This window comes from Neovison vison, chromosome 10, assembly GCF_020171115.1.
Source record: "Neovison vison isolate M4711 chromosome 10, ASM_NN_V1, whole genome shotgun sequence".
Classification (NCBI taxonomy): domain Eukaryota; kingdom Metazoa; phylum Chordata; class Mammalia; order Carnivora; family Mustelidae; genus Neogale; species Neogale vison.
This window is the reverse complement of record NC_058100.1, coordinates 5,335,358-5,348,302: the sequence shown is the minus strand read 5'-3', so window position 1 is coordinate 5,348,302 and position 12,945 is coordinate 5,335,358. Positions and strand designations below refer to the sequence as shown.

Genomic DNA, 12,945 nt, shown 5'->3' with positions numbered 1-12,945 from the left:
AATTAATTTATTTGACAGAGAGAGACACAGGGAGAGAGGGAACACAAGCAGGGGCAGAGAGAAAGGGAGAAGTAGGCTTCCCACCGAGCAGAGAGCCCGATGTGGAGTTTGATTCTAGGACCCTGATCATGACCTGGGCTGAAGGCAGCGGCTTAACTGAAAGCCATCCAGGTGCTCTTGTCTTAGAGCTTAATGTGTGTATATATACATTTGTCTTATTCTTTTTATTTTATCTTAAAAAAGTGAAATCCTTATTTATTTGAGAGACAGCAAGAGAGAGCGAGCACAAGTGGGGTGGGGGTGAGGGAGAGAATCTCAAGCAGACTCCCTGCTGAACGTGGAGGCCGATGTGGGACTGGATCTCATGACCCTGAGATCATGACTTGAGCCAAAATCAAGAGTTGGATGCTCGACTGACTGAGCCACCCAGGCGCCCCCATCTTACTCTTTTTAAAGGTTTCTTAATATACTGTAGTATAGAATCAATACACCATTTCCCCCCAACTCTTTGCTACTAATTAACAGTTTGGCTATTTCTAGTTTTTTACTGAACATTGCTGTAAGGAAGAATCTTACCTATCTTTGGGCATTTGTGAAAGTGTTTTTGGTGCATTAGAGTATTTCTGTTGGATAAATTCAAAGAGGGGGACCTGCTAGGTCAAAGGGTGTGAGTAATCATGTGTTAATGATTGTTGGGGTGGCTGGGTGGCTCAGTTGGTTAAGCATCTGCCTTCAGCTTGGGTCATGATCCCAGGGTCCTAGGATTGATTTCCGTGGGCACCTGCTTTTCCCTCTGCCTATCCCATTCCCCCCTCATGCTCTCTCCCTCCCTCCCTCTCTCTTTCTCAAACAACTAAATTAAATAATAATAAAAAAAGAATCATTTAAAAAATTTTTATTTAAGTGCCTTCTAATGAATTATCAGAACTAAAGGTGGTCCTAGGGACTCCATAGTGGGTGGTCTGGGGGACTCGTGAACTTTGCAGTTGGGCTATACTAGAATAACTTTGACTCAGTGAAAGATGATGGAAGTATGATTCAAGAAAAGGAAGGATGAGAGGGTGGGGGTTGGTGAACATTTAATTCCTGGATGGCCACTGACTTTTCAATGTCCCCGACTTACAGAGACCTGGAGAATATGCATGGAATGTGGGGCTATGGGAGTCTCTGAATTTATGTGGCCTTTGTAGGGTCTTGGGTGTTCATGCTAAAGTGGCTGAATTACACAGAGGGACCTCTGTACAAAGACCCTGCAGGGCAGGATATAGATCCCACAGAGGCAGGATCATCACGCTTTAGCTCACCAGAGTCTCTCATGATATGCTTTCTTTAGGAAGTCATTCATTCTTTCAGCACTCAACACTCTGTAACCAACTACTAAGCGCCAGACATCAGGCCAGGTTCTGGAAACACTAACGAGAGCACAGACTTCATGATGAAGCGGTCAGGGGTGGGCAGGGCAATGTGTAGACTGTAACTGAGCTCAAGAGGTTCACTGCTTGGGGTGCATGAAATGGAATACAACCCAAGGAAATGTTGAAAGCAAAGAACTTTTCATTACTTACTATAAGTAAGGAGACAAGGAAATAGCTCTCAACGTGCTGTCTCCTGTGGGGTTAGTACAGGATGCTTTCACTCAGTGCATTAGGAGACAGGAGCTCATTCAGTGTATTAGGAGACAGGAATGGGGATCTTACAAAAGCAGTCTGTTCAATTGCACAAGCCTAGCATGTCAGCATTCTGGTTGCATACATCATACGTTCAAAAAGTGGCAGAAAACCGCCTGTAGGAGGAGATGTTAGTATTCTAATGAGCTACAGTTAACTTCAGGACAACTCAGGGGGCTTCTGCAAAGGTCCTCAGCTCCAATCCAAGTCAATGACTCACATAAGGGGCTATCAGGGGAGACACATCTAGCAAGGGGCTCTCAGATGAAACATCTAACTGGGCATCTCTTTGGCTAGAACTGTTGGTTCTGCAAAATGAAACACATCCCTTCCTTGCTTTTGTCCCTTTCCCTCCTCCCTTTTGCTGATAGCTTTCAGCTCTCTTATTTGAGTAACTTCCCGTTGCATTCTAGCTAACAAGACCACAAGACATAATGATATGTCTGCTCCCAGTTCAGTGTCCAGGGAATGGTAGGTATCCCTGCGACGTGTGGAGAAAGGATAGAGCCGGTGTTGGGGTCAGGATCAGTGAAGCAGATTCACAAATGTTTATTAGCTGCTTTGAACTGTTGGAGTTCGTCCTCTCTCTGTCGTAGCAGGAGATGTAGCTTACATGGTGCATTATGTCATAAGCTGTACTTCTCAAAGTCAAGGGCATGGCCAGATAGGCTCTGAGGAAGCTCCGCAGTGGGGAGGGACTGCCCCTTGGCAGAGCGGATAACCATGGAGCCAGTGGGAATAAGCGATGCAGGACTTAAAATAAAAATAAAATGAAAAGAAGGAAAAGAGGGGCGCCTGGGTCGCTCCGTTGGTCAAACATCAAAGCCTTGATTTTGGCTCAGGTCATGTTTTCAGGGTCATGAGAGCTAGGCTCCCTGCTCAGCCCGGAGTCTGTTGGAGAGTTTCTTTCTCCTCCCTCTGCCCCTATCCCCACTTGCTCTCTCTCCCTCTCAATCAATCAATCAATCTTAAAAAAAAAAAAACAAACGGCACTTACTTGCATCCAGAATTCTTTTTCGTGCGCACTTTCAGCTACAGTTATTGACTTGAGGAATCAAATCACTAGTTATTGATTGTGAGAAACACAAGCCAAGGACTGACCCCACAGGCTCAGAAAGCAACTTGGCCAGGGTCACGCAGGTTGTTAAGTCGCTGAACTGTCCCTCTAGTCTCCAAATCTGTGCTCTGTCCAGAGCACCCTGCTTTCTTCACTGGTAGTGGAGGCTGCAGTCGGCCTCCCCTGAGCCCAGCCTCGGATGGGGTCTTTGGAAATGGATCAAAGGAAGGAAAAAAAGAAGAAGGGCTAACTGGAAGGGAACCGAAAGTATTTGCAGCTGAGGGGAAAGCAGAAGAAAGAAAAAAAAATCAAGGAGACCTGGGGTATGGCCTTAAAGCAAATGCTTTCTGGGAAGGTGGGGAGCCCCTACCTCTCCCCCTCTGTGGGGGCCTAAGAAGGGTCAAAGCTTCCTGGCCTTCGTGGAGTGCAGAACTGAAGTGTGCACAGGGGAGGACGGCAAAGATGAATTTGGTTGCTGTCTGGGTGAGAGAAGGCAAGAGAAGGAAGAGAGAAGTACCGTGGGAAAGTAGAAGAGGAAAGGAGGGAAAGTAGAAGCACAGACAGGAGATGAGCGAAAGCAAATCTACGTCAAGACATTTCAGGTTGCATGTGCGTAAACCTGGCTATCCACTCACACAGCCTCCCCGGGGTCTTAGATCTTCCTGCTCCTTTCCTTCAACATGCACCCCCTTACCCAGGGCTCCACTTCTCAGCCACACACCCCCAGTCCTCTCCTCCCACGTTCACTGTGCCTGTTGGAATGGGACTGTCTGAGATAATGACTCTTTGGTCCCCTTGCCTACTGGCGGTTTCTTCATATTGCCAGCAGGATGGAGACAGCCGGAACATTTCTTCACCTCTGTCCCTGAAGGAGGCAGCCTGACCAGGGCAGAGCGATGGACAGGATTTTGAAGCTGGTTTTGTGAGTCACTGAGAACTCAGCACCCGCCCACTTGAGGCCAAATTTGAAAGTTCAGCTTGTGAAGTGTAGGACCACGTCCAGGTACTGGGGCTTTCTCCGTGGCCTTGCTCGCTCTCAGCTGCTGAGAACAGCCTTGAGTTGAGGAAATTGTGGCCGGACAAACAGCGAGGCAGTTCTGCTCCGCGTCAGCCTCCAGCTGGCGGGTTGCTGCTGAGCCTGGGCGCGAGCAGAGCATCTGGTGGGCGAGGAGCCGGCCGACCACTCCGCCCTCTGGGGATGCTGGGACAAGCTCTCGTCCTCACACTCCTCCTGCTCCTCAATGGGCATCAGGCCCAAGGTAAGGAGGCCCAGCCTGGCATGCGGTGGGGGATAGCATGGACTTGGGGCCATAGCCTCTAGGGAGATCAGAACCCACAGCCCCTGGATTATGCCATTTCCAAGGTCACCTGGAAGCGCGATGTTGAGCTGCTCCTGACAGCTCTGGCTAGGGCACAGCAAACAGGCTGGCAGCAGGTTGGGAGGTCCTCGAGAAGGGGGTCTGGCCATGACTTCAGTAATCCAGGTGGCCTGGGGCAAGGAGACTCCTTTCCTCGGGCATCAGTTTATCTTTCTGTGTAATGGGGAGAAAGTATCCTCTCTGCTGATTGTAAGATGGACAAAGGAAATATTCTCTAAGTGGCGTGATTACCAGCAGAGAGAAGTGGTCCCTGGGCTTGGGTTTCTGTAAGGAAGTTGGGTGGTTCTGGAAAGCAGAGACTGACAGATTGCTCCCTGAGGCAGGGAAGCTGAGCAAGGCGGAGGGACCACCAACAGCCACGCTACCTGAATGGCCTGGTCCCCCACTCCCCAGCAGTCTCCAGCAGCCCAGAGGCTCCAAGAACATGAGAATTAGTAGGGAAATGTTGGCTTGGAGCAGGAGGTGGAGAAGAAGGAGGAAGGAGACAGTATCAGGAAGAGCACATGGAAAACTCAGCTTGGGGAGATCTCGGCTGAAGGCTGCTCCCCCCTCCTCCAGCCCTGGAGTCAAGGGTGCTCTGAGATGGGAGTCTGCATTCTAGGTCAGTGGCTCTTCCAGGGGCATCAAGGGGGAGGGAGCGAGCGGAGGACACATTCTGGGTGAACAGGGAAGGAAGTGGGGCACAGGGTAGTGTTGGTCCAAGGCCTGTTAGAGGCCGGATGCGGACACACTGCGGATACTCTTGTGTCCCCCAAGGCACCATCTAGGCTTCAGAGGACTGGGGGAGACAGATGGTTATGACACATGCATTTGTATTTACAAATCTGAACAAATACAGGCAGAGAAGGGCAGAGAGTGCTGGGACAGGGAGCAGTCAGGAAGGTCTGGATGCCAGAGTTGAGGGGGTCTGGGATGATGAGCCGGTGGGGCAGGAGACCCGGGCTGCCCCAGGTCCATGCTTCGGGGCGTGGGGGAGCACATCCACTGCGGGGAACGTTGGGGTGGGGCAGAGGACGGAACTGGCCCCGCCAGGGTGTGGGCACAGGCTGATGGGCTTTGACCTTGGGGAACTTCTCTCTCTTCTGGCTACTCCCCGTGTTTGTGGGGCTGGCCGGCCGTAAGCTGACGAAACTGCTGCTCCGTTTGTTTTAATTTTTAAACTTTTATTTTAAAAGTTTTTAAACCTTTATTATTTTTATTTATTTATTTATTTTAAGGAAGATTTTATTTATTTATTTGAGAGAGAGATTGAGAGGGGAGAGAGAAGGAGCGGGGGAGGGGCAAAGGGAGAGGGAGGAGCCGGCTCCCTGCTGAGCAGGGGGCTGGATCCCAGGACCCTGAGATCATGACGGGAGCCAAAGGCAGACACTTCACCGACTGAGCCACCCAGGTGTCCCATATTTTTTTAAAACTTTTAAGATAAAAAGTTTAAAATAGTAATTTCAGAGTTCCAGAGAAGTTGCAGGTATATTACAAAGAATTCTTATATTTCCTTCACCCAGACTCAACAGTTGTAAACATTTTATCACATTTGCTTTACTTCTCTCTGTCCCCTTACAGGTATGTGCATATAAATGGATAGTAAGTATGTTAACTAACAAAATTTAAATTTAAAAAATATTTTAAAAAGTATAATAATAATAATTTTTGCTGACCCATTTGAGAGTGAATTTTGTAGCCTGATTCTTCCAAGAACATGGGCATTCCCATGTCATATTATATCATATCAGCACAATTATCAAATTTAGTAAATCTAACATTGATAGAATCAAATACACAGACTGTATTTAAATATTACCAGTTGTTCCAATCACGTACTTTATGGCATTCTCCCCTCCCCAGTGCAGAATCCAATCAGGATCATGTATTACATTCACTTGTTAGGTTTTTTTCTCTTATGTGTTTTATTTTTTTATTAAAAAAAATTTTTTTAAAGTAAGCTTCCGCACCCAATGTGGGGCTTGAACTCACAACTCCGAGATCAAGAGTTGCATGCTCTGGTGACTGAACCAGCCAGGCACCCCGTTTTTTGTTTTTTTTTTTTTAAGATTTTATTTATTTATTTGACAGAGATCACAAGTAGGCAGAGAGGCAGGGAGAGGGATAGGGATAGGGGGACGCAGGCTCCCTGCTGAGCAGAGAGCCTGATGCGGGGCTCAATCCCAGGACCCTGAAGGCAGAGGTTTTAAATATCTTTTGATCTATAACAATTTCCCAGCCTTTCTTTGTATTTCATGACTTTGACACTTTTGCGAAGTACAAGTCAGTTGTTTTGTGGAAGGCTCCTGAATGTGGGTTTGTGTGAGGTTTGCTCATGTGAACTGGGCTATGTTTTTTGGGCGGGGCTACAACACAAGCGATGCTGTGTCTCTTTCAGAGCCTCCCATCAGGACACATGACGGCCGTGGGACCTTTTTTTTTTTTTTTTTAACTTGGTTTGCTGAAGAATTTAATGAGCATAATATATAAGTCAGAAGCTCCTATCACTCTTGGGGTCTACAGAACATTCTCAGAAGGCTTCTGAATGCAGAGGAAAAGCCACATGGTTCGCAATGGGCTACGTGATCTATCTTCCTTGACGCCCTCCCCCCCATTTCTTGCATGCCCTGTGTTCCTCTCTCCTTTCTTGCACGCCCGGCGTTCAGCGTCCCTGACCTGCTGCTCCTGGAGCACATGGCACTCCATGGCTTTGTATTTGGTTTTCTCCAGGGTCAACCCCACCATCCTGTAATGCCTTATCTTCCTCTCCGTGGTCCTCATCTCCACTGGACACACTCTACTGTTAACTCCTTTGTTTTCTTTTCTGTCTCCCAGGCTCCTCTTTACCTCACCGGAATGTAAGATTCTTGAGGCCAGGACATTGTTCTGTCTCGTTCACGGCTGTACCTTCAGCCTCTAGAACAGCCTCTGGCACAATTAGTGTCTCAGTAAATACTTGCTGAATGAATGGTGGGTGGACCCTTTAATCCACAGAATAAAGTGAGAGTTTTTCTGTCTATTGGCGAGTTTCATTGAGAGAAGCTGTTCTAGATTTTAAACATACTTCCTCTGTGGTCTTGAAGAAGCTAATTAACCTCTTGTTTCTCAGTTTTCCATTCATAAGGTGAAGTCCAGCGTGGTGCGTGCTCCACAGGGATGTGTGGGCATTAGGTGAGCTATGGTATTAAAACACTCTTAGAAAGTTCTTATACCAAGTCCTCCCAAATGTCCCTTGTGTTACTCAGTTCTTTGGAGGTAGAGTCTATGTTTCACTTTGTTTTGTGATCAGAGTCAAGAAGAGAGATTAATTTCTTGGCTAATTATTTGAGTCAGAGCGAGTTGGAAAATCCTGAGGGGTGCCGCAGGTGGCTCAGTCGGTTAGGCATCTGCCTTTGGCTCTGGTCATGATCTCAGGGTCCTGGGATTGAAATCCGAGTTGGGATTCCTACTCCATGGGGAGCCTGCTTCTTCCTCTTCCTGCCCCTTCGTTCTCATGCTTTTTCTCTCTCATGAATGAATAAAATCTTAAAAAAAAAAAAAAGAAAATCTTGGATGAGGGGCAGCCGGGTGGCTCAGTTGGTTAAGTGTCTGCCTTCAGTCCAGGTCATGATCTCCGGCTCTTGGGATGGAGCCCTGCACCAGGCTCTCTGTTCATCGGGGAGCCTGCTTCTCCCTCTGCCTCTCTCCCTGCTCTCAGCTTGTGTCTCCCTCTCTCTCAAATAAGTAAATAAATAAATACCTTATAAAAAAAAAAGAACATCTTGGATGAGATGATGTTTTATTTATTTTTAAGGATTTAAAGATTTTATTTTTTTTATTCGAGAGAGAGAGACAGAGAGCACAAGCAGGGGACAGGGAGAGAGAGAAGTAGGCTCCCCACTGAGCAGGGAGCCCCATTCCAGGACCCTGGGATTATGACCTGAGCTGAAAGTGAGACACTTAACTGACTGAGCCACCTGGGCACCTGAGATGGTGTTTTAATGGGTGACTCTTTTCTGAGGGTTTTCTCATTGTCATAGCTGGGATCTTTGGGAGAATGCAACATTTTTTAACTAAAAGAACAGGTGTTCAAGACACTTAATCCTATTATTACATTGTACAACATGAAATATTCTAAGATTTTCACAGGGATATCTCCTTCTCAATTCCTAGTCCTTCCCTGATGTGCTTGAACACCTTTGGGCCAGGCCTGGGGCTAGGTGTTGAGAATTCGATGGTGAATCGGTACCTGGGCCCCTTGTTCACAGAGCTAACCTCTAGCACAGGACTCAACATATAATTACAGCTGTCATGAGTGCACTACAAAGCGCCCACACTAGATACTCAAAATGTTAACCAAGTGAATAAATTAATAGTTTTTAGGTATCTTAGAAGCCGATTTGGATGATTTTGGGGTCAGATACATTGAGGAGCAAGGACCTTCCAAATGCTGCTCATAGGAGTGGGTCTGGGCCCTAAATTCAGGTTCGGCTGTGAATTCTGGGGGCACCCACACTGGGGACTGAACGCACAGGGCCTGCAGACAAAACAGAAGGGCAGGACAGCATCTCATGGATTAGCGGTAAGGCACGCTTGCCAGCTGTTCTTACAGACTGTGTTGAAATGCTCACTTCTCGGGAAGGAGCCTCTGATTCTGACTGCTCTGGCTGGGATCCAGGCATGTTCCAAGAAGACTTTAGCTGTTTATCTCTTCCTCACTGCACCTCCCCTGAAACCAAGTGAATGGTGAAGCTGTTGGGTACAGGGGACAGAAGGGGACTCGGGGGACTCAGGGCTGCAGCATTGTCCTGGAGGGAACCAGTTCCGTAAAAATCGCTCCAAGGATTGCTAGGCCATTGTCTTCATAAACGGACATTTAAAATTTTAATTTTATTTACTTTTTATTATTTTGAGAGAGAGAGAGAGCATGAGCAGGGTGGGGCAGAGGGAGAACGAGAGGGAGAATCTTGAGCACGGTACATACTCAGCACAGAGCCCAACATGGGGCTTGACCTTACCCCCCTGAGATCATGACCTGAGTCAAAATTAAGAGATGGACACCACCCGCTGAGCCACCCAGGGGCCCCAACAGACATTTTTATTAAAGTGTGACCCATGTACAGAAAAGTATACAAAATTAAAAACATACATCTCGGGAGTGCCTTGGTGGCTCAGTTGGTTGAGCATCTGCCTTTGGCTTGGGTCATGGTCCCGGGGTCCAGGGATTGAGTCCCGTGTTGGGGTCCCTGCTCCATGGGGAGACTGATTCTTCCTCTGCCTCTGCCTCCCTGTCTCTGTCTCTCATGAATAAATAAACAAAATATATAAAAAAGAGAAACGGACATCTCCATATGTTACTGTTAAATGAACATGCTTGTGTATCTACCACACGTTCTCTCCACTCATTAGCTCTTCTCCCTTTCACAAATACGACCACTATTCTGACTTTTGACATCATAGGTTAGTTTGGCCTGTACATAAAGGGTATTATATGGTGTGTGCCCTATGTTTGTCTTCTTCTGTTCAGCATCTGATGAAATTTACCTGTGTTATTACTTGCACCTGGTCATTTCATGGCTTTTCAGTGTATGAGCATGCAGAAGTTTATTCATCCCTTCTGCTATTGATGAATCTTTCGGCTGTTTCCTCCCCCCATTATAATAATGGTGCTAGCAGCGTATTGTACACACTTTTATATATGCATGTCTGTTGAGCATGTCTCTAGGTGTAGAATCATAGGGCATGTGTACAGACTTGCAGCAGATGTTGGCCAACTGTTTGCCAAGGTGGTTGAACCAAGCAGTATATGAGAATCCCATGATGTTTCAGGGCTGCTGGCTTCTTTTCTAAGGTCCTGCAAATGGGAAGTGAGGGTGCAGGTGTGTGGAGCCTGGAAGGCAAAGGCTGAAACCAAGGGAGCCACCTCTCTGCAGCCTTCCCGGTATTCTGCACGAAAGTCCTACAGTGCACTTGCTTCTGGGCCTTAGCTGAGATGCATTATTGGATTTAATTAATTAATTAATTAATTAACTTCATTAAGCATTTACTATGTTCTAAGAACTATACAAGATTCTGTTGATGAAACGAAGATGAAACATGTTGATTGTATCCTTAAGAACCTTTTAGACAGGGGCAGCTGGGTGGCTCAGTCAGTGAGGCGTCTGCCTGTGGCTCAGGTCATCGTCCCAGAGTCTTGGGATTGAGCCCCACATGGGATCCTTGCTCAGTGGAATGCCTACTTCTCCCCCTCCCATTGCTGCTCCCCCTGCTTGTGCTTTGTCTTTCCAAATAAATTAAAAAAAAAAAAAAGAATCTTTCAGACAGAGGAAAACGAGCATGTGCAGCAATGATTATAAGGGACGTGTCACCAAAAGACGAGACCCAGTAAGAGCACAAAGGGACCTGAGAAATGGAGATTCCTTCTGGCGGGGAGTGGTGTGGCCCGTGGCCTTGATGCATGCAGAATTGCTCAGGAGGTAGGGATAAGGAGGAAAGATAATATGAGTAGAGGGAACAGCTGAATGGAAGTAGGAAAAACACACAGGGTTTGGACAGGAAATGAAAAGCAAATGCACCTGTTAGTTTGGAGAAAGATTGCATAAATGAGCTGATTGACTTAACTGATACAAGGAGTTGAGGGGCATGGATTGAGTAAGGTCGATAGAGGTCAGGGGGTTGCATTGTCTGAGGAGAGGAGTCAGTATGGCCAATGAAGCCCCCAAGTGTGGGGTTAAGTGAAGAAAGAGGGGAGATAAAGTGGGATGTGGGCCCTCGAGGGTGCTTTATCTACTTTATGGTTTTGCCTTGACTGGGGCTGTCCCTGCCCCAGCACTTCTGGGATCTCACTGGGCTCTATTCACTCAGTCCTCAGCAGGTGGCCCCTCTTTTGCCTTCATCCCAAGCCTGGTGGCACAACCCAGAGCTGAGAAAACCTCAACATCCTTTTGTTGGCTGGTAAAGTATGCTGCTCTGCGACTTTCCCCCACCCCCTCCCTGCACTCGGCCCTCACCCCTCCTCCACCAGCAGTCCAGGTCAGAGTTGGCTGAGCTGACTGTGGACAGTGCATGGCCTTGGAGGCTGCTGGCCAGATTGTCTCCTTGGCCACCCTCCCTGCTAGCTGCCCGTTGTTTCCTGAGGAGGCAATGGAGCCAATCACCTCACCTCTGCTCTCCCTCTGCAGAGCTGCTGTCTTACTCCATTTGTTCTCAACCACCGGAAGAGGGGCCCCAAAGCTGCTGAACAGTAACAGCAGCAGTGGTGGCAGCCCCAGGGCCTCCCTGACCACCGGAATCTGCTGTGGCCTCTCCCCTCTGAACAAGCCAGTCCTTTTTGTCAGAGTCTCCTCCATCTCTCACTCAGCATGGGCTAACTTGTGAGGAACTTATGTTTTCTTTTTTTAAAATTATTTGTTTCAGGGGTATAGGTCTGTGATCCATCAGTCTTGCATAATACCCAACGCTCGTTACAACCCATACTCTCCCCCCACAATGTCCGTCCCCCAGTTACCCCATCCTCCCACCCCCCTACCCTCCACCAACCCTCAGTTTGTTTCCTTTGATTAATAGTCTCGTATGGTTTGTCTCCCTCTCTGGTTCCATCTTGTTTCATTTTTTCTTCTCTCCCCTATGATCCTCTGCCTTGTTTCTTAAATTCCACATATCACTGAGATCATGTGATAATTGTCTTTGACTGACTTTTTCCCCTTAGCATAATACACTCTTGTTCCATCCATATCATTGCAAATGGCAAGATTTCATTCTTTTTGGTGGCTGCATAACATTCCACTATCTATATCTATATCTATATCTATATTTATATCTAGCTATATCTCAATCTCACATCTTCTTTATCAATTCATCTGTTGATGGACATCTGGGCTCTTTCCGTAGTTTGACTATTGTGGACATTGTTGCTATAAACATTTGGGTGCATGTGCCCCTTCAGATCACTATATTTGTATCTTTGGGGTAAATAGCCAGTAGTGTGATTGCTGGGTCGTAGGGCAGCTCTATTTTCTTTTCTTTCTTTCTTCTTTTAAAAAGATATTTATTTATTGGAGAGAGAGCATGAGAGGGGAGAAGCAGACTCCCTGTGGATCTGGGAGCCCGATATGGGACTCAATCCTGGGACTCTGGGATCATGACCTGAGCCAAAGGCAGTTACCCAACCACTGAGCCACCCAGGCGCCCTGCTAACTCTATTTTCAACTTTTTGAGGAACCTTCATACTGTTTGAGTGGCTGCACCAGCTTGCATTCCCATCAACAGTGTAGGAAGGTTCCCCTTTCTCCATATCCTTACCAACATCTGTTCTTTTCTGACTTGTTAATTTTAGCCATTCTGACTCGTGTGAGGTGGAATCTCATTATGGTTTTGATTTGTATTTCCCTGATGCCAAATGATGTTGAGCACTTTTTCATGTGTCTCTTGGCCATCTGGATGTCTTCTTTGCAGAAATGTTTGTTCATGTTTTCTGCCCATTTCTTGGTTGGATTATTTGTTCTTTGGGTGTTGAGTTTGAGTTCTTTATAGATTTTGGATACTAGCTCTTTTTTTTTTTTTTAAGAGTTTATTTACTTGACAGACAGAGATCACAAGTAGGCAGCGAGGCAGGCAGAGGCAGAGAAGCAGGCTCCCCGCTGAGCAGAGAGTCCGATGCAAGGCTCAATCCCAGGACCCTGAGATCATGACCTGAGCTGAAGGCAGAGGTTTAACCCACTGAGCCACCCAGGTGCCCCTGGATACTAGCTCTGTATCTGATGTCATTTGCAAATATCTTCTCCCATTCTGTCAGTTGTCTTTGGTTTTGTTGACTGTTTCTCTTGGTGTGCAAAAGCTTTTTATCTTGAAGAAGTCCCAATAGTTCATTTTTGTCTTTGTTTCC

The 12,945-nt window shown here is 47.0% G+C and overlaps 1 protein-coding gene across 3 annotated transcripts in view; it reads left to right on the top strand.

Annotated features, from left to right (window-relative positions):
• Window positions 1–3,602: 3,602 nt before the first annotated feature.
• CD244 (CD244 molecule) overlaps window positions 3,603–12,945 on the top strand; it is a 28,315-nt gene continuing 18,972 nt past the window's right edge. For 2 of the 3 annotated variants that reach the window (XM_044266695.1, XM_044266694.1), the window contains exon 1: window positions 3,603–3,983. In XM_044266695.1, coding sequence (XP_044122630.1) covers window positions 3,923–3,983 — 61 coding nt within the window. In that variant the 5' untranslated portion in view covers window positions 3,603–3,922. Of the gene's footprint in view, window positions 3,984–4,386; window positions 4,705–12,945 lie in introns of those variants that run through there. The other variant, XM_044266696.1, reaches the window with a different exon arrangement.